Source organism: Neomonachus schauinslandi, chromosome 15, assembly GCF_002201575.2.
Source record: "Neomonachus schauinslandi chromosome 15, ASM220157v2, whole genome shotgun sequence".
NCBI lineage: Eukaryota > Metazoa > Chordata > Mammalia > Carnivora > Phocidae > Neomonachus > Neomonachus schauinslandi.
The window spans coordinates 44,206,057-44,227,383 of record NC_058417.1 but is presented as its reverse complement, the minus strand read 5'-3'; the positions used below and the strand labels follow the sequence as shown (position 1 = coordinate 44,227,383).

Sequence of the window (21,327 nt, the reverse complement as noted above, 5' to 3'; positions counted from 1 at the left end):
ACCATAGTCCTGGCACTGTTGGCAGGATCTCACTGCAGAATGTCCTCTCTGTCCCTGGAGTCGGTACTCTGTCCCTCTGACTTTGTCTTTTTAAAGGGTCTCACATCTGCTTGAAGCCCTCCAGCAATTCCTTCATCTACCCACAGGGCATGTGAGCCAAATGAGCCTCCTCCATCCTGTCGGGAGGAGACAGGCCCCTGGGCTGGGTCGGGCTGCACAGGGCAGCCCTGCCAAAGGAGCAGGCCCATAAAATGCGGCTTCCAAAGCCACCTGCCGGGGGGGAGGGGGGAGAGCGGTTGGCAGAGCAAGATGGTGCCAGGCAGCATCCTTAGGCCCCTTTGATCCTCCCAGTGACCCTCTGAGGTCGGCGCTATTAGTGTTCCATTGACAGATGAGGACACCAAGGCACAGAGAGGTTAAGAGACTTGCCCAAGGTGAGCCAGCTAGCCGGGGGCGGGGAGGATTCAGACCCTGGCAATCTCTCCACGCGGAAGGGAAGGGGTTGGTGGGGAAGTGGGGGCTTCTGAGAGGCAATGGGGGGGTGGTTTGGAGGCAGGAACTGACAGTAGCACTCCTTCGGCCAGGGTGGCCCCAGGAGGCTGGGGAAAGGGGGTTCTCACCGGCCCCCAGATGGTGACACAGTCCTCCAGGCTGTCCCGGAAGTTGTTGGGCTCGAAGGGGTGCCAGTGGGTGAAGCTCACAAGGCTCCCATCAGACCACTCAAAATTCATCTGCAGTTTCAAGTCGTTGAGGCCGATCCACAGCTCCTCCACCTCTGGGGGAGAGAGGGGAGAGAGCACACGGAGAGGTCAGCCTGGGCCACCAGCGGCGGACGGAGAGATGGCCCCAGGACCTCTCGGGCAGGACAGGACGGGCACTGAGGAGGCCCTGCCCTCGGGCCCGGGAGCGTGGACGAGCAGCCCCTCACCTTGCTTGATCTGCTTGGTGATGAACTCCAGCTCGGCCATGCTGTGGATGCTGAGCAGGTCGCCCCCGCCCCGCAGACACGCCTTCTTGGACTCGGGCCAGCTGCGCTTTTCGGCCTGCAGGCGATAGCAGTGGCCCTGGAAGGGCTGCCAGTTGGGCTCGCACTCCACCTTCACGTCGGCCCACACGTCTGCAGAGACCCACGAGGTACAGGTCAGGGAACGAGCCGCCCAGCCTGGGTGCCCCGACCCGCCGGGTGTCCCCTCGTTTCGGATCAGCCCGGGCCAACCGATGCGGAAAAGACCACACCCTCCAGGGAGGCTGGACGCCCAGAGGCAGAGCCCCAGGAGGTGGTGGCAGATTTCACCCAAGACAGGACTGATGGCCCCTCCGGCGATGGGGGGCGGCTTTCAGAAAGAGATGGTGGGGGCGGACTCAGGTCAGACCAGCCCTGGGAGCCTCAGTTTCCTCCTCCCTAAATGGGGTTTCCTATTCTAGATTCAAACTTTGCTTATGTCCACCTTGCTTAATAAATGAAACCACTGTCACTGCCTAAAATAGCATATATTGAGTGTGGACTTGGTGCTGACGCTGGCAGTCCAGGATGAAGGGATGGGGCAGTGGGGCCCACCAGGCCAGCGGCCCAGAAGTCACTGCCGACTGGAAGGAATCCCTTAGCGGGGATTTCTCCTCTTGCTCCTTCCCCGACCCGCTGGGCTCCACCCAGGGCTGTGAAACCCACCAGTAACGGGCTCTTCCTCACCCCGGCTTCCATGCATTTCAACTTCACTGTCTAGGACTGGGGTCCCAGAGCAGCTAAAGCGAACAAGCCCTCACTTGGGCCTTGGCAAGAGAAAACAAGACTTCACTGAACCACCCACAATGTCAGGCTTGGGCAGGATTCTGCCTGGCCAGGAGGGAAAGCATGTGCCCACTCGAAGCATCACCCCAGACTGGGATTCTGGGATCCACTCCATTCTGCGAGACGCTCCAGAGTCCAGCATACTGTTTCTCGGAGGCCCGGCAAAGTGGGGAGGGCTGAGCCTGAGCAGACTCGCTCCTGGGCTCAGGCTTGTCAATCATCTCCTCAGCCTCCCAGCTAAGACCCAAGGCTGCCGCCACAGACAGAACCCAAGCTCAGACCTGAGGGGGCCTTCTTTGGCTGTTGGGTGGAGGGAAACTCAAGAAATGTGGATGCTTTGGGGGCACAATGGTGTCTGCCTTTGGAATGACATGCCTTGTGTGATGAGACCCAGAAGGCAGAACCCACCCAAAAAACCGCTCAGAGTGGGATGGAAGAGACAATTCACGGCCACAGATGTATCTGCAGATCCATGAGGCCCCACAGGAGACCTCCCCCAACAGCGGTCACACTGGGAAGATCTGGGGACAGAGGACTTGGTGAGGGGCCAGGCCTGCAGGGGGCCACGGATAGGCTACGCTTGCCCGAAGGGGGGCCCTCCTTCCTTCGAAAAGCAGCTTCTGAGAAGACCTAGAATTGGTGCCTGCCGAAGACTCCCTCCTAGAACTGAGGTGCTCTAGATGCAGGGCGCCAATGTTGTAAACCTTTGCTCCTGACCCCTTAGGAGAGGAGGAGAGAAAGCAGTGGCCGGTGGTGGCCTTGAATCAATCTTTGGCAATACTTTAATGGTCTCTCTGTTAGCTCTTTACTTTCTGTGAGTCTGTGGATTTTTTCTGGGTTTGACGTATTTTCCTTGTTTAAAAAAAACAACAACAACACTCCCTCTTCACCGTTCCCATGGTTACTGGACTACCAGTGTAGCCCTTCCAACCGACACTGATAAACATCCTCTGCCACCGATGGGCATGCTCCTTAGGGCCAGGCCAGGTCTCCAGACTTACAACAACCCTGCAAGGGGTCGGAGTTTATTCGCGATTTGCACTCAGAGACCGAGCTGCTTGCCCAAAGCCACATACCAGGGAGGGTCACGGTCCCCAAAGCAGTGCTGTGCCCATTGCCCCAACCTCCTCCATAGGCCCCAAGAGCCATCTCTGTGAATCACAAATGGGAGCAAGACACACCCTGGCTTAAAAACCTGCAGAGGCTCCCCACAGCCTACCTGGCCCCACCCAAACTGGACCCAGCAGCCAAGACCCTCCGGGGACTGGCTGTGACCTGCCTTTCTGAACTGCTCTCCTCCGCACGCCCTCTAAGCCAGCGCATCCCGGCTGCACTTGCACATGCATGGGGTGAGGATCTTAGGAAGTGCAGGTGAGGGGGCGGGGGCTGAGATTCTGCATTTATAACCGGCTCCTAGGGGATGCTATGCTGCTCCTCGGAAAACCACACTTTCAGGGATTAGAGTCTAGACTCTGACCAGACCGCAATGCTCACCAAACTGAAAGCTGCTGTATACTTCCATGCCTCTACGCCTTTGCACGTGCCCTTCCCTCTGCCAGGAATGCCCTTCCCTCATACCTCTTCATGACTTTTTAAACTTACAGTCAACTTCAAAGGCCCAGATCAAATGTCACTTCCACGAAACCCTTAACTCCCAGGACCTTATGCAGTTTCTTCTCTAGGTATTTCTTCTCCTTTAACATTGATTACACATATTTTTATAATGGCTCAGGACTCAGGCTATTCTAATTGTGTGTTGAGATGTCTGTTACCCTCCAGCAGAGTGTGACTACTGCGAGGACAGTGCGAATTGCCAGCATTTAACACAGTTCTCGACGAACGTTCTCGGGAAGAGTTAATGGAGCATTCCACTTGTCCCTCAGCCAGAGAGGATCAGAGTCCCCTCGTGCCACGGCCCCGGGGCCCCTCCCCGCCCCCGCGCCAGGCCCTGGGCTCGGCTCACCCGGAGGCGGGCGCTCGGCCGTGGCGTTGGGCTTCTTCTTGCACACGTAGGGCAGCGCAATGCTGCAGTCGCGGTTCTGCCAGCCGCCCGAGGACTCCGTGCGGATCACCCCGCAGTTCTCCTCGCTCGGGTTGTCCGGCTGATCTGTGGGGAGGGCAGGGCGCCAGCACCCCAGGAGAGAGGAACTCACACCCCGGCCCCTGGGCGCTCGTCGGAGCCTCCTGCTCTCAGGGTGGGGCTCGCTGCCTCTCCTCCAACTCCCGGCCCATGTGGTCTGGAACCCTCCACCCAGCCCCGGTACGGGCCGACGCCTCCCTGCCCAGGCCTGAAATCCTGCGCGCTCCCCGAGCCCTGCGCCCCGAGGAGAGGGCATCGGGTTCTAGTGGGGCCCAGTCCAGGAGCGAAGGGGGGGTGGAGTGGGGGGCCTGCCCCACCGCCCTGCCCCACACCACTGGACCAAGGCACCAGGAGGAATAAAGAGGCCAAAGGCCTTTGCAGCCCCCAGGCCGCCCTGCGCCCCGAACCCCAGGCCTCACCGCTCTCCCAGTTGAGGTACTTCAGGGGCGAGTTGTCGGACCACTGCCAGCCTCCACTGGTGTCCAGGTCGTTAAGGCCAATCCACAGCGTGGAGCTGTAGCCAGTGAGGAGCCCTGACCGCAGGACAGGCACGGTGAGGAGGGGACCGCCCCACCCTCGGCCCTCTCACTCTGCCCCCCACCAGTGGCCTCCCTGCCCCACCAGCAGAAAGGGCTCGGGGCCCTCCGAAGATGGGGAGCGGGTCTCAGGCTCCTGCCTGCCCCCCCACCCCGGTGTGCCCCTGGGGGTCAGGCCCAGCACCCCTCCCCCCCAGTGCCTTGCCACCTCACCATTGATGTAGGTCTGCTCGTGGATCTCAGTGATGCTCAGCAGGTCTGCCCCCTGCTGCTCGCAACTGGCCCAGGCCTCCCTCCACGACAGCGTGGACTGGAAGTTAAACTGGTAGCAGCTGTCAGTCAGCTGGTCCTTGTCCCAGAAGGTCTCACAGTCATTACCTGCCACCACGACAACAGTCCCTCAAGGAGTGCAGAGACCCTCGCACACGCTGCTCCGGGCTACGAGGAGGGGCAGCGTACCTATCACCCCAGTCCCGAAAGTTCCTCCACCCGCCCCGAGGCCCCTGCCGGTCAGCCTCCGCCGGGAGCCGCCTGGCCCACCCGGTCCACCCTGCTCTCACTCTTGATGGGGCAGAAGCCCCAGCGCTCGTCCTTGCCGTAGTCCTGGGTAGTGGCACACCACAGGTGCCCGTCCTCACGTCCCGTGCTGGTGCAGCTGTGGAACCACTGGTTGTCGTACTTGAAGGGGATGGTGCATGGCTTCCCGTGGGAGTTCCCCTGGATGGTGTAGACCTCTGCAGGAAGGGAGCCGGTCCCTTGGCGTCTGGACCCCAGAGGCTGCCCGCCCCCCTCCGCCCTCAGGGAAAGTCCCCTGTCCCAGGGACCGACAAAGCGGTGCCCGAGGCTTTAAAGTCTCCCTCTGCCATTAGGTCAGCGCAGGAGCCTGGGAGAGGCCCTGCCGCGCATCCCCTAGGGCTGGGACGGGGTTCCCCGTAAAGCCTGTCCAAAAATCCAGCTGCCCCTCCCCCCAAGCTCCATCTCAGAACTCAGGATGTCTTACAGGAAAAGGACCCCCAGGACGGAGCTGTCCACCACGGAAAGCCCCGCACTGGGTGACTCGTGTCCCCGGTCACCCCTGCAAAATGGGGATCAAGACACCTATGGGAGGGGCGCCTGGGTGGCTCAGTCGTTAAGCATCTGCCTTCGGCTCAGGTCATGATCCCAGGGTCCTGGGATTGAGCCCCGCATCGGGCTCCCTGCTCGGCGGGGAGCCTGCTTCTCCTCTGTCTACCACTCTGCCTACTTGTGCTCTCTCTCTGTCAAATAAATAAATAAAATCTTAAAAAAAAAAAAAAGACACCTATGGGAGTTACTCTGGGGTCTACCCTGGAGCGCGGGCCTGGAAGGGAATTTTCATTTAATTTTACGTTACACACTTTTGTACCGTTGGAGGTCTTTACAAGCATGTAGTCATTTTGTAGTGCCTTAAAAATAAATGCTTGGAAGTTTATTTTCTTAATTATTCCCACATGCTTCCCACTGCCATTACAGATAGGGCTGTCAAAGGTCAGCAGAGGCCAAAGGCCCTGTCACTCCTGCGTCTGTCTCTCTGTGGCTCCAGGCCTCCCGAAGGCGGGGGGCCCCACCCCTTCCCCGCAAGCAGCCTCTCACCATAGTAGGGCCTCGCGCACAGATCCTCATCGCTGCCGTAGATGCGCCACTGGCCACTGCGGGTCTGGTCGCCGCGCTCGGGGCCGCCAGCCTTGGACGTGTTGCCACTGCGACCCCCCAGGAGCTGGGACAGCTGGTCACCCAGCGTGCGACAGTGCCAGCGAAGATTCAGTGCCTCCCGGTCACATTCGTACAGGCCCAGGGAGGCTGTGGAGTTGGTGCCCGGCCAGCCTGTGCCCAGGCACTGCATGGTGCCCAGGCTGAAGAGCCGGTTTCGGGAGACCCACTTCCAGCGCTGGGCGGGGAGACTGGTGTTGCAGGCTGGGGAGACTCTGACTTGCCCACCCTGGGCCTCCAGGCAGCCCTGCAGTCCGTGGCTGAAGATGAGGAAGACGTTGGGCTCTGGAAGGGAAGGCGGGACATGAAGCCGTCACAGGGGCTCTCTGGGCTGGTGGCTCCCGATGGCCAGTGCCACCTTCAGACGCTGCCCCCGAGCCTGGCGCTGGGTTGTGAGCCCTCTCTCATATGGTAAATCACTCAGTCCTCACCCCCAACACTCTGGGGTCGGGGGGAGAGGCAGTGCCACCCTCCTGTGCCTAGAGAGCCGAGTCTGCATGGCCAGCCTCAGCTCTAGCGCCCCGCTCAACCCAGAGGCAGCACTCAGCCCTCCGTCCCACCTGCAAAAGCAAACCCAACTCCACATGGCAGGCTGCGTACTGTATGCTTTTCCAAAGGCCTTAGGAGGAGCAGTGGAGGTACTAACCTCACACGGCACGTTGCAACTTTATCCCAATCTCCGTGACATAGAGTGGTTTTCCCACCGAAGTTCCTCTCTGGCCTGCCATCGTTTGTCTTGTTCTTCCCCTTTGCCCCTCAGCTCCCCTGGCTCCTTCCTTTCCTGACTTCTACACTTGATCTTAGCCAAAAGGCCGAGAAGCGATTCCTTTCCTGACTTCCAGAATCTTCCCAACACACACACCCCCATATCCAACTGTTCACGCCTCCCATAACCATGTCACGCCTTACTTTGTAAGCAGCATTTAGCTCTATATAGGGCATCCCCCAATCCTGCATCATGTCACCCATCACCTCACTGTGCAGACACTCCAGGGAAGGCAGAGGAATCCAACCTGCGCCCAAGCACGCTGACTTTACAGATTAAGAAATCGAGACGTAAATGTATGGAAAGTAGATAGTGGTTGCCTGGGGCTGGGCTGAGGGTGATGGGAATGGGACTGCTAAAGGGTACAGGGTTTCTTTTGGGGTGATGAAAATGTTCTAAAGTTAGATTGTTGTGATAGCTGCCAAATTCTGTGAATAGAGTAAAACCCAATTAATTGTACATTTTAAATGGATGAGTTCTTTGATATGTGAATTTTATCTCAGTAAAGCTGGGAGAGAGGAGGAGGGAGGGAGGGGAAGGAAGGAAGGAGAGAAGGAAGAAAGGAAGGGAGGGAGGGTAGGAAGGATAAAAAAGAGAAACATGGTTAGTTTAGAGAAGTGACTTGCTCAGTGTCACGTAGCCAGGAAGCAAACCCAGGCCTGACACCCACGTCTCAGCACCTTCTACTTGTTCCCAGGCTGCCGCTGAAGTACACAACACACACCCAGCACGTCCCTTTGCAACCATTAGCCGCTAGCCCCTCAGGATAATTTCCATGTCTTGAAGGCATGAGTCTGACTGCCAGGGCTCAAACCCCAGCTCGTGACTTGGGCAAGTTGCATTACCTGTCTCTGACTCAATTTCCTCATCAGACTACCATGAAGATTAAATGAGAGACTACATGTCAAGTGTTTGGGACAGGGTCTGGCACATGGTAAGAGCACTGTAAATTACTGTTGTTGCCATGACGATGATTACTCTTCCATGTTACATGCAGAGAAATTGACTAAGGGTAGTGAAATGATTTGACCAGTCACGAGGCTAGTCAGAGATGGAGCTGAAATTTGGTCCCGGTCTTCGGAGTCCAAACCTCAAGCTCCTTCTGTTCCACCATGGCCTTATCATCCTTCTTTAATCTGTTCTCCATGTCCAGCCAGGATGATTTTTAAAAGATGTAAATAAGTTTCCCCAAAAATTATTTTTATTTTTATATATATATACATTTTTAAAGATTTTATTTATTTATTTGAAAGAGAGAGAGAGCATGAGCGGGGGCGGGGGGGGGAAGGGCAGAGAGAGGGAGAAGCAGACTCCCCACTGAGCAGGGAACCTGATGCGGGGCTTGATCCCAGGATCCCGGGCAGCCACCTAAATGATTGAGCCACCCAGGTGCCCCAAAGTACCAAAAATTTATAAAAATGATATTGGAGTGTTGAAAGTCATAAAGGAAACAGTGATGAATTCAGTGACATAATAATCTTTTTCATGGCAAAAAAATACCATAAATAAAGCCAGAATTCCAATGACAAAAATATATATAACTTATTGGTGGTAAATAGCTTATTCCCTAATATAAGTTTCCTGTAAGTCTCCCTCCAGCTTAAAGCCCTTCAAAGGCAATTCATCACTCTTCAAATAAAATTCAAACTTCTTACCATGAACCACAGATCCCATATGGTGTGGTCCTGCCTACCAGTCTGATCCTGGATCACACTATTTCCCCTCGCTCAAGTCACATTGCCCTCCTTGCCCTTCCTTGAACAGGGATTGGTACTTCCTTCTTTTCTTTTCCTTTTTTTTTTTTTTTAAGTAATCTCTACACCCAACGTGGGGCTCCAACTCACAACCCCAAATCCAAGAGTCGCAAGCACCCCAGGCTTGGTACTTTCTTGCCTCAAGGCCCTTGCACGGTTTCCTCTGCCTGGTATTTCACTTTTCAAAAAAGTCACATCTTTATTTTTTTTTTAAGGATTGATTGATTGATTTTAGAGAGAGAGAGAGGGCACACATGAGAGTGCTCGAGCAGGGGGAGGGGCAGAGGGAGAGGGAGAGAATCCTCAAGCAGACTCCCCACTGAGTGTGAAGCCCGACAAGGGGCTCTATCCTAGGACCCTTAGATCATGACCCGAGCCAAAATCAAGAGCTGAATGCTTTTTTTTTTTTTATAGATTTTATTTATTTATTTGAGAGAGAGAGAATGAGAGAGAGAGAACACATGAGAGGGGATAGGGTCAGAGGACGAAGCAGACTCCCTGCTGAGCAGGGAGCCCGATGCAGGCCTCGATCCAGGGACTCCAGGATCATGACCTGAGCCGAAGGCAGTCGCTTAACCAACTGAGCCACCCAGGTGCCCCAAGAGCTGAATGCTTAACTGACTGAGCCATCCAGGCTCTCCAAACGTCCCGTCTTTAAAGAGGCCCTTCTGACATCATCTAAAGTAGCCACCCAGTTACTCTCTATCATATTGTTGGATTGTAGTTCTCTTCACAATATTTATTATAATCTGATTTTTTTCAACATCTGGGTTATCTGTGTTTGTCTACTGATTATTTTTTCTCTTGATTATGGGTCAATTTTTCCAGCTGCCTGCATGTCTAGTAATTTTTGTTACATACTGGACATTATGGATAATGTTATAGAGTCTGGATTTCTTTTTTTTTTTTATTGTATACAGGATGTTGTGGATGACATGTTACAGGGAGTCTGGATTTTTTTTATCTTCCTACAGAGAATGTTGAGTTTTGTTCTGGCAGGCAGTTAAATTACTGGTGGATCATCTTGATCCTGTAGAGGCTTGGTTTTAGGCTTTACTAGGGTGGGGTTGTTTTGGTTTGCCTTTAGTCTTAGGGTGTGGCTGTTAGCCTTGGGTTTAATCATAAGGTGAGACCCTTCTGGAGTTTCAAAGGAAAACCTTAGGCAATGATCAAGCCCCTCTAACTTGTTGGAACATGAATTCCAGACTCTGTTCCCTCAGCACCAGGCAGCATCTGAAACCTCTGCCTCTCTTCTGTTTTCTTGTTGGGTTTCTTAATGCCTCACCCCGCCCAGGCACAGTTTATTAGTTGCCAAGGATTTGAGGAGAATTGGTAAGAGAACACCATTATGGCTCCTTCCTTGCCAGGATTTTCCCTCTTGATTTTTAGCTTTTCTGGTAGCCCTAAACAGTGACCAGTAGGACTACCACTTTCTGTTTGAGGTCCTCAAATGGGGCAATGCTCTCAGGGGGAGTCACTGCTTAAATGAACCCCTCACCCCACCTGCTTCTTTTCTTTTAGAGATAGTTTCCTCCCCAGCATCTGGCTGTTTTTAATTACTCTCAAACCATGGTATTTTATATTACATCCTTTGTCTATAAGTCCCCTTGGCCAGAGAGTTAGACTGGTGCAAGCTACCCTGCAATTTCCAGAAGCAGAACTCGTTATCTGACATGCTTCTATTTTGTGTGTCTCTCCTCTGGTTCATAAGCTCCCAAGGACTCTCTGTCTTTCCCACCACTGTATCCGAAGCACCTACAATTCTGCCTGACACACAGTAGTGCTTCATAAATACTGGATGAACACATAAATGAATGAAGGAATGAATGAATGAATGAATCTCCTGCCTAGGTAATAATCACAACCAGTTCGTCAATCTTTCTGTTCCCTGTCCCAGCTGCCAAATTAATTTTCCTAAAACAGAGGCTCCACAGCTCCTGTCACCTAGTGCTTAAAACACCATGGTAGGGGCGCCTGGGTGGCTCAGTCGTTAAGCATCTGCCTTCGGCTCAGGTCATGATCCCAGGGTCCTGGGATCGAGCCCCTCATTGGGCTCCCTGCTCAGTGGGAAGCCTGCTTCTCCCTCTGCCTCTGTCCCTCTGGCCACTTGTGTGCATGCTCTCTCTTTTTCTTTCAAATAAATAAATAAATAAATCTTTAAAAAATAAAAAAAATTAAAAAATAAAACACCATGGTAAGGAGGCTGGTGGGGCAGGGACATTGATCCGCTATATTCTTCAACGCCAGCATGGGGGTCCTCTCTGCCCCCTCCCCTCAACCTGCTCCTTCCTTTCCAGCCACCCTCTAGAGCCATAAACTGGCCCCAGGACTTGATCCAGGACTGTCTAAGCCTCCTCTAAGGACTGGGTATTTGATTCTCAGAAACTCCCTTCCAGTGAGGATAGTCGGTGGTAACAGAAAGTAGCCCTCGGCAGGGGGTAGGGAAAGGGCCTGGGACCGGAAAAGGGAGAAAACAGTGCTTGCTTTTATAGATGTTTCTCAGAGATAGGACTGGACAGTGCAGCCCCAAAATGTCACAGGAGCCCACAGCAGCCCAGGGGGTAGAACCCTTGCCCCCCCCGCCACAACCAGAAAACCCACACATGAGCTGAAACAGTCCAACCAGGCTGCGCAGCCGTAATAAGCAGCAAATGAAGGGTCTGAAAGAGGTCTGTGCCAGTCAGAAGAGATAGTCCCAGGATCAGGCCACCTGCCCCTCACTTGACAGATAAGGAAACTGAGGCCCAGAGAGGGGAAGAGACTAGGACGCCCAATTGCAGTACTGTTCAAGGCCTGTTTCTCCCTCTGCCACATGAATCACGGCTGCAAGTCCCCTCCTTCCTCTGATGTCCTAGGTTCTGGGTTCAAATGCACAGATCTTCCTGGGGTGCCTACTATGCGTGGGGCACGTCCCAGGCAACGCTGGGGCCATGAGGAAAAACACGGTACTGTCCTAGTTAGAGAAGAACAGTGGGTTCAGACACCGCAGGACATGAGGCAAACAAGCCCTTAAAATCCAGGTGTCTGGGGGCGTAGGAGGGAGCTGAGCCTTCTGGGGGCGGGGAGGCTCTCTGAAGACAACGAGGGTCTGGAGGAGGCAGGGGTGAAGAATGCAAGTCGAAGAACTGCCTTGGCAGCAAATGAGAAAAGAACAAGGAATTTGGGAGCTGAGGGGAGGAGTGCAGGAGAGCTACAAAGCAAAGGGGAGGCTGAGGAGGGTTCTTGGAGGTGGATCCCGGGGACTCTGCCAAACTGCGGGCCGGGGGAGGCTCTTGGGAGAGCATTTTCCACCCAAAGTCTAGAGGTGTGCCTGGGCCCTCGCGGAAAGGAGGCTGTTTCTCCAGGGCCCAATGCAGGAAGAGATCAAGCCCAGCCTTGGCCGAGGTGGAAATGCTAAGGGGGAGATGGAAGGGCACAAAGGCGTTTTGAGAACGGACTGTCTTCTTCGCACCCCCGTGCTCAGCCAGCGCACACATGAAGCGGCAGAGGGAGCTCGGGGCACAGACGCCTGGCGCCCCCGTCCTGGGAAGGACCCCTCCAGTCTTACCCACCCCGTAGCCTCACTGCACATGCCTGGGAAGCATCGGGTGTCGCTGCAGGGAGTGGAAATGCCCCTCACTAGGGATGTGGTATGTCCCTCATCAAGGACAAAGATGACCTGCATTTTGTTGGCAACCACCCCATGCCCAGCACAGTGCCGTGCACCAGATTGTGTGGCTCCTTAGGTTTTCGTTCAATAAATGAACAAATAAATGAATGAAACCAGGCAGGGAACTGTGCGTTGAGCACATCCATCAGTTCATTCATTCAACAACTGTGTGTTGAGACTTTCACAGGTACCAGGCAGGGTGCCAGGCACTGAGAGTACCGTGGTGAGCAACAGAGAACAACCCATCACCATATGGTCTGGTAGGCACGGGGCTCCCCATGGAAGATCTGGGGATCGTAAGAGAATCCTTGAACCTCACTGAACTGCCCTTAGTCTCTGGCCTTTGTTTCTTTCTGCCCAACAAACGTCCCATCGCTTCTTCTTCTTATTTATAATTTCCTTGCACTGCGCTCTGGCTATGTGAGTGGGTGCGAAGTCTCACTCCTGGCCAGTAAGAGTGGCCACCCCCCAGGCACAGTGATTGGGTACATAACTCAAACAGGGCTGATGGGAGGCCTCCCCTGGAATGCGTGGTCTTCTCTCTCTGCGGAGATCATGAAACTGGGGCTGCCAATGGCCATGTTTCCTGCCACGAGGGAAAGACCTTCCTGCTACAGACAAGAACGGAGACACTCCAGAAAGAGACACAGCTGAGCAATGGAAGGGTGAGGAAGCGGGTCGTCCTGTGCAGAACACTCAGTCCCAGACCCTGCGTTCCTGTGGGTCTTCGTCCAGCCTGTGAATCACACTCGGGCTCATCTGCAGCCACATTCCCCTGTTGTGCTGAGCTTGTCGGCACTGGGTTTCTGTCCTTGGAACTGAAAGAATCCTGACAAACACACAACCCTATGTCTTAGAGCCAGAGACTTTCTCCCAGCCTCCTTAACTCCCCGGAGGCTGTCCTTCCAGGATTCCCTCTGACCCTCAGACCAGCAAATGAGCCTCCCGAGCTTATCAGAGGAGGCCTTGGAGGCCACATCTCCACCCCATCCTCCTGATCACCCTTCTGGCTGCTCCCCTGGAGGCTCTCTCACTCATGCAGATGACACGGGTTTCTGAAGCACTGTACTTGGTCCTCCGGGGGGAATTAAACAATCCGGCCTCTGGCCTCCTGACATTTGCAATGAGGCTGGAGGGGCAGAACTCTCGAAGCAATCCATGACAAAGTTACAAGCAACACATCAGCAAGTGTGCAGAACTGCCAGGTCCAATTCATACTGCGTGGCTAGGGGGGAAGGTGTCAGACAGAAAGGATTTTCCAGGTAACTGACATCTAACAGGAATCATTCTGCTGCAACGTTCGCGCTTCCTTGCTTCTCAGACATCCGGGTCATCACCCTGGACGTTTATGCCTGTGCTCAGAGGCAACCGGGTTTTAAAAGCTATGTGCCTGACGCTGAGTAGCTAACATCTCCTCCCTCCTTGTTGACCGTCACTGTGGCCTCTTTTCCTTTCCCATCTGCTGTAAGGTACACGCAATGCTTTGGTGGAGTCCTGAGGCTGAGTGCAGAGGCTCAGAACTGTCTGTCTCTCGGGAGCAAACCTCTCAGCTGTCCCAGCGGCTTCCGGGACTCCGTCCAGCAGTGAAGGCAGCCAGAGGTCTGACCTCGGATAAGACGGCTGCTCTCCATTACAAGTGAAAGACATCGTGCCGAAGGAAGCAGAGGGGAAGTTAATTCTAGCAGCGTGCCTGGCACTCAGCAGACTCTCAATAAAATCTGCTGAATGGGACGCATATCGAGCAAAAGCCCGAGAGGCACCAGCCGGGACAAGAACAAAGGAGGATGTGCCAAGGTGGGGGAATGGCAGGAGCAGAGACCAGGGGACCCAGCGACCAGCCTGGCTCCGCTCCTAGGGACCAACACTGGGGGCCGACCACATTTGGTCCTCCAGGGCATGGCAGGGTGAGCGCCATTACTGAGCCTCTCTGCAGTCGGCCCCCCTCCTCAGCCTCCTCAGGCCATGCAGAGGCAAAGGGTCATCCCAGGGAGAGCTAGGGGCCGCAGGGCCACCAGCCAAGAGCAGCAGCTGTTTTCAATAAGCCGTTTGGCCCTGAGGCCAGGCCTGGAAATGTCCCTGAGTCAGCAGAAGCTGCCAGCCCCGCCCTGTTGAAGGGCCAACCCTGGGGACCCAGCACCCCACCCTGCCCCACCTTCTGCTGGAGGCTCCATCCATGTCCATGCGCACACTGGACCTGGATGGGGTGGGGGTGGGGAGCGGGGCATCCCTTCCATAGAGCGCAGGGCAGTTACATGACATGGAGGCTCGATGCCCTGTCCAACTTTGCAATATCCCCACCCAAATGCTGGGCTCTTGTGGGCTTCTGAGTACGCTCCACCCTCCAAGCTTTTCACACTCTCCTCCCTCCTCCCAGCTGCATTCCAGCCAGGCCAAACTGCCTGCTCTCCATTGCTTAAAGTGCATGTGACTCCACTGGGCTCATTCAGCCCCGTGTGCTACTGTCACACGTGTGTGCACTGTGTCTCTCCCTCGCTCCCTCCAGCCATGGTGAGCTCCCTCTATCACTTATTTCTAGAGATGCTCTTCTTCCCCCTTGCAAAATGTGACAGGCTCCGTTTCAGGAAGACGTTAAAGCAAACTCTGAACAGGGAATGGGTTAAGAGGTGGGCTTGTCACCTCCACCTAATAAATGCAAAAGAGAGGCGATGTGAAGGGGGTGGTGGAAAACGGGATTATACATAAATTCAGAAAGACAATTTTCACCCTCTGCCGGGTCCCCTGGGTCCCCAAGGTCGTGCCGGCTGACTAGGGCTGGCCCCTGGGGCTCTCTGGGAACGCAAATACTCACCGGCCCTGGCCTCCCCCCTGGCGATTTAGTGGTGTTTAATCTCACCCTCTGCTAGCTTTTGTCTCCTCAAACCAAAGCATCACAATCTTTGCGGCCTGTCCTCTCCCCGGCCCCATCTTGCAGAATGAAACGGGGGTGCCGCCGGACCCCGACAGAAGCAATCTCGCCTCCAAGCTCGGGTCCGACCGTCCGCTCCCAGGCAGTTCCTCTGCCCTTTCCCCAGCTCTCCTCCTCACCCCAGCATCACAGGGGCGGACGACCCCTTCCTCCTCACCCGGCCCGCAGGACCTGAGGCGCAGGGAGCCGCCGGCCCTCGGAGTTCTAGGTCTGCCCTGTCGCGCCCCCCCCCCGCGGCGCCCCCCCGTCCTCGGCCACGCGCCCCCCTCGGTACGCCCCCTTCCTCGGCCACGCGCCCCCCCTCGGTGCGCCCCCGTCCTCGGCCACGCGCCCCCCTCCTCGATGTGCCCCCCTTCTTGGCCGCACGCCCCTCCTCGGTGTGCCCCCGTCCCCAGCCGTGCGCCCCCTCGGTGCGCCCCCCGTCCTCGGCCGCGCGCCTCCTCCGCGAGGTGTCGCCCCCTCGCCGGCGCCCCCTCTCGGCATTGCTCCCCAGAGCGTTCCCGCGCGGGGCCTCCCTCCCCGATCCCGGCGGCGAGGTCAGCCGACTCCCCGGCCCAGTCCGCCAACGGCGGGTGTGAGAGGCCCGCAGCCCCCGGCGCCGTCTGCTAGCCCGAAGCCAAAATAAACAGTCCAAAGCCACTTCCTTCCCCAGGGGGCCGCTTTCACCACGCCGGCGGCGCGGGTCGCGGGCAGGAAGTGGCTTTCTGGGCCAGCCCCATCCAACCCCACTGACCCGCCCGCCAAGGGCCAAATTCCGGAGTCAGCACCGGAGCCCGGCTGAGGAATCACCTGCGCAGCAAAGCGCACCCTTCCGGGCCTGCTGCGGCGCCTCCCTTGTTTTATTTATCTGTAGGAGGAGGTGGGGAACAGATGAGTTCATAAGATCTCTGACAGCAGAGCCCTCTGGGGCCCCAGCCACAGCGCCAGGTTGGGTACTCCATACCTGGTTGACTGAGGATGAAGGAATGAACGAGTGAGAGAATGAATTTATTAGGAAACACTCAGGCAAATTTGGAGAGAACAATTTTTTTTAAATTTAGTTTGGGGGTGCCTGGGTAGCTCAGTCGGTTGAGCCTCTGACTCTTGATTTCAGCTCAAGTCATGATCTCAGGGTGGTGAGATCCAGCCCCACATCTGGCTCCCCACTCAGCGGGGAGTCTGCTCCCCCATCCCCCCACACTCACGTGCTATCTCGGTCTCAAATAAATAAATAAATCTTTAAAATTTAGTTCTGACAAAGTGGCTGCAGAGGTGTGTGTGCGGGGTGGGAGTAACCTAAAGCTCAAATATTAGAAGCCCCCATGCTCACTGCAGAGTCAACAGGATTTCCTTTGGACCTTTCTGTGTTTTCCAATTTTCCACACTGAAATAATTTTTGAAAATGTAGACACCTACTCACAAAATAGAAATGTGTAGAGAATTATACTGAATGTAATGGTTTGTTTGCTTGAAATTGAGGTTTCAAATATAAACATTCACTAGAAACATTTTGTGAACAATTTCCAGATAAGAGTTTTTCAAATAACACTTGAAAAAGAGGGTAGGGATTCCCACCCCACTGCACAAGAGGTCCTTATTGGCCTCTCGACATCCTGGGCATTTGCCTGGCATGGTCTGGACTCACAATAAATGTTTGTCAAATGACAAATGAGGGGCGCCTGGGTGGCTCAGTTGTTAAGCATCTGGCTTCGGCTCAGGTCATGATCCCAGGGTCCTGAGATCAAGTGGCATCGGGATCCTGGCCCAGCGGGAAGCCTGCTTCTCCCTCTCCCACTCCCCCTGCTTGTGTTCCCTCTCTCTCTGTCTCTCTCTGTCAAATAAATCAATAAAATCTTTTTTAAAAAATGACAAAATGAATGTGAACTGAGGGATCTTAGAATTCATCTTGTCAATCCTTTAGCATAGTAAAATCAAACCTAAACCCAAGACCAGACTTGAAAATTCCCTGTGCAGACAAAATCGGTTTAGTCATACAAGTAAAGCTTAATTTAGCTTACTTTGACACACCAGTGAAGCTACCTTGAACTGGGGTCAATACTTAACTTATGCCTCTGAAAATCATAAGCAAACTTAAATGGATCCCCAAAATTGATAGGAGGCAACCACAAGCCAAGTCCCTTTTGTTTAAGAAAATTCTAATATTATAAGTAGTCACTGTGAAGAATAATCAGTCACCACCTCCACACTATCCAAGCTGCTTTATAACAATATACCATGGAGCGTCATTCCATGTTTTGGTTTGAGCTCTCCTGATTTACGATCTGTCTGTGTGGGGTGTGCACAAGAAACTTTTACTAATTATACTTCAGTGATTCGTTGGCTTTACTTCTGTTTTCTGAACCTTTGACAAGAATGTGGAAGCAGAAACATGGAAAGCTTCGCTGACTTGTCCAATGATCCAAATGCGACTGGAACCATGACCTTTTCATTGGAACTAAAACTTGTTAAAGTCCTAAATGGCACAATGCCAGTATTTGCTTACATAGGATGACCGTGTAATTTATTGTCGAAGATTGAGAATGAAAAGGGGAGTTCGTCATAATTACACCAGTGCAACGAGCTTGAACCAGACCAGTCTTGGGCAAACTAGGACATAAGGTCACCCTGCACTTACAGAAAGAGACACAGATAATGATGTGTAAAAGTATCAAAGTGTCAAAGTTAGCGTTTTGCTAGGTACCAGGTGCTGGGTTCCAAGCCTTTCTCGTTAATCCTCATAGCGACCCTCAGAAGTAGGTTTAAAATTCCCATCTCCACTTGCCAGATGAGGAAAACGAGGTATTAAATGAGAGATCAAACATCTTGATAACACAGTTGGTAAGGGACAGAGCTCAGATGGGAGCCCAAATGCAGAGCCCAGATGCAGAGCTCAGCGCCAAACAACTATTCCAGGTGCTTTAAATTGATAACCCAAAGGTGGGTTATATTTGGCCTTCACAGTGTGTGAAAGAAAAGTGACCCAACCCTTAAAACTCAAGAGATGCCGGGGCACTTGTGTGGCTCAGTTGTTAAGCGTCTGCCTTCAGCTCAGGTCATGATCCCAGGGTCCTAGGATCGAGCCCTGCATCAGGCTCCCTGCTCAGCGGGAAGCCTGCTTCTCCCTCTCCCACTCCCCCTGCTTGTGTTTCTTCTCTCGCTGTGTCTCTCTCTGTCAAATAAATAAAATCTAAAAAAAAAAAAAAAAAAAACTCAAGAGATGTCACATAAAAATCTGGATTTCCAGCTTCTCTTGAAAACCCTAGGAGGCCTGACAACACTGAGCCAGTGTGCCCACAGGCAGCCAGTCCCCACGGGTGGGTGGAGCTGCCCACCTGGGAGGGGACTCACTAGCTTGCCACAGTCCCCACCCATCCCTCTTGCGAACCCCCCAGCCCCCATCCCAGCACTGAGGTGGGATGAGAGTGGCCATATATTATTGTGCTTGTACAACTGTTTTCATCAGAGAGGAGAAACATTCTTCAGTATCCTGGTCTCTATTAAGAATGACCAGAGAGGGGTGCCTGGGTGGCTCAGTCGTTGAGTGTCTGCCTTCGGCTCAGGTCATGATCCCAGGGTCCTGGGATCGAGCCCCGCATCGGGCTCCCTTGCTCAGCAGGAAGCCTGCTTCTCCCTTTCCCACTCCCCCTGCTTGTGCTCTCTCTCTCACTGTGTCTCTCTCTGTCAAATAAATAAACGAAATCTCAAAAAAAAAAAAAAAATGACCAGAGAGCTGTGCCTAGTTCAGAACCAAAAATAAAAAGGGGGGAGGGTCCTCTAAATGAGGCTCCACATCAACCACACTGTCCCTGTGACATTCCTTTCAGGAGACATTTCTGAAGCGTAGCACAACATGACTCTGAGAAATCATGACACGTTTCATAACAAGCTTTTGCTCTCCTCACTGGCAATTTCCTGACCTTCTGACGTGGCAACATCCAGGATTGACTTGTTTGGTTCTAAAAGCAAAGCATGGCACTCTTTAAAGTTAACTGAATTTAGAATCTTTTTTGCTTGGGAACCTTCAGGATCTCCCTAAAACTATATGCCGAAGAGTAAGCACTTGCTGACTTCTGCAGTGACAGGCCAATAGGAACTTACTCACACTTTTTTTTTTTTGAAGATTTTATTTATTTATTTGACAGAGAGAGATACAGCGAGAGAGGGAACACAAGCAGGGGAAGCAGGAGAAGGAGAAGCAGGCTTCCTGCGTGGAACAGGGAGCCTGATGCGGGGCTGGATCCCACATGACCTGAGCCGAAGGCAGACGCTTAACGACTGAGCCACCCAGGCGCCCCTTCCACCTTCTAAGCGCGGAGGCGCCACAGTGGAAGGGCTGGGAGGGGAGCTCTGGACTCTGCACCCACCCAGCTTCAAGTCCCTGTGCAGGCCCTGGGGCTGGCTGCCTCACTTCTGTGGGCCTTGCTTTGGCGGGGGACACGAATGAAACCCCTCTCCTGGGTTTCTGGGAGGATTAAGCAAGAAAATGCTTGAAGATGCTCTGTACCTGGTAAGCACTCAGTAACGGAAGGTCGTTATTATTTTTTTGATATTTAAGCAAGAGCTTCAGCCCTGACTGGGGCTGTGAGCTCAGGAATCTGTTTGTTTCACAGCAGAGAGCCTGGGAACCGGGCTTAGCAGACACTGCTATCTGGATGAGAGGAAACGATAAGAGGAAGTAAGGCCAAGGACTCGAGTGTTTGAGCTGGGCTTCAACTGAATTAAAACAAAAATAAATTCACAGTCCAGATGTGGAATCCTCCCCCCCCTGTTCCCATGGGTGCTCTGGCAACCACCATTTGCTTCTGGCCTCTGAACTTTTGGACCCCACCCCAGGTATGCCTGGAAGGGAGAAGCAGGTAGAAGAGGCCGTGCAGAGTGTGCCAGGACAAAGTGGGGGGATCTCCCCCACTTTGGGAGAGCTGGGGCAGCTTGGGGTGCGCTCTGCTCCCCGCCGCCTTCTGGCTCTGCAGAAATAAACTCCAAGGGCAGTTGTAAAGGGAAAATGAGGTCACAAAACAGGCAGCTGGAAGGGAGAGTGTGGAAGGAGGTGGGGTAGCACCCACACCACTTGGCCTGGCAGATGCTGGGACAGGAGGACAGAGTCTGCGGGGGACCCCCTCTGGGGCTCCGGCAGTCGTGCAGCCATGTGGCCCCCTTACCTACAAGAAGGAGACGAGGACAGGGAATCTCAGATTTAGCCTGCGAGTTCAGGTTCTGATTCTGCCATTACAATCTAAATGACCTTAGGGGACCCTGTTTTCTTACCTGTAAACTGAATTATAAAACACCCTCCCTGCCTCTTCACAGACTCCTGGGGAGATCTCCGGGGTGAGGTCAATGGAATACTGACATAATTCTTTCAGGGTCTGTCTCCCCCTTTAACCAGTTCCTTGAGAACAGGAGCTGTGTCTGATCTATGTGTCTCCCCGGTGTGGGGCATACAACAGGTGTTCCATATGTGTCTGTTGAATTCAGCTGGACTGGGGGAGGGGAAAGCAAGCTGCACTATGTCCTATGGGTAAGGGTTTAACTCCTCTAAATTATACCCTCCTTGAAAACAGATCTACAGGGCGCCTGGGTGGCTCAGTTGGTTTGAGTGTCTGCCTTCGGCTCAGGTCATGATTCCAGGGTCCTGGGATTGAGCCCCATATCGGGCTCCCTGCTCAGCGGGGAGTCTGCCTCTCCCTCTGCCCCTCCCCCTGCTTGTGCTTGCTTGCTCTCTGTCAAGTAAATAGATAAAATCTTAAAAAAACCACAACAGATCTACATATGGACAATGAACAGAAGGGAATAAAGGAAACACACAATTCTTTGTTGTGTCAGGAGGCTGGGATTATGCGTAACTTTCGATTATATTATTACAATGTTTCCAGGGCAAATAAAACTGAGGGAAGGGAGACACAGGGGATCTGAAGACCTCTGAAGAAATCAAATCTTTCTGTTTTTCCTACAGAACCTGATTCAGTGCTCAATGTTTGTGAATTTAACTTGCTTTGCCTGGGACAGACACAAAGGGTCACATACACAACACCCCACTACCGCCACCACCATTTGCGACATCACCCAGACCCACAATAACACACTGGACCTGACCTACAAAGGAATGTCTGTGCCGGGGCC

The 21,327-nt window shown here is 53.7% G+C and overlaps 1 protein-coding gene across 1 annotated transcript in view; it reads right to left on the bottom strand.

Annotated features, from left to right (window-relative positions):
- Positions 1–21,327, bottom strand: part of MRC2 (mannose receptor C type 2) — a 56,625-nt gene that overhangs the window by 16,825 nt on the left and 18,473 nt on the right. The window contains exons 2-8 of the mRNA XM_044921496.1: positions 6,017–6,418; positions 4,966–5,139; positions 4,619–4,783; positions 4,289–4,402; positions 3,753–3,896; positions 929–1,117; positions 621–775 (exon numbers count right to left, since the gene is read on the bottom strand). Coding sequence (XP_044777431.1) covers positions 621–775; positions 929–1,117; positions 3,753–3,896; positions 4,289–4,402; positions 4,619–4,783; positions 4,966–5,139; positions 6,017–6,418 — 1,343 coding nt within the window. The remainder of the gene's footprint in view (positions 1–620; positions 776–928; positions 1,118–3,752; positions 3,897–4,288; positions 4,403–4,618; positions 4,784–4,965; positions 5,140–6,016; positions 6,419–21,327) is intronic.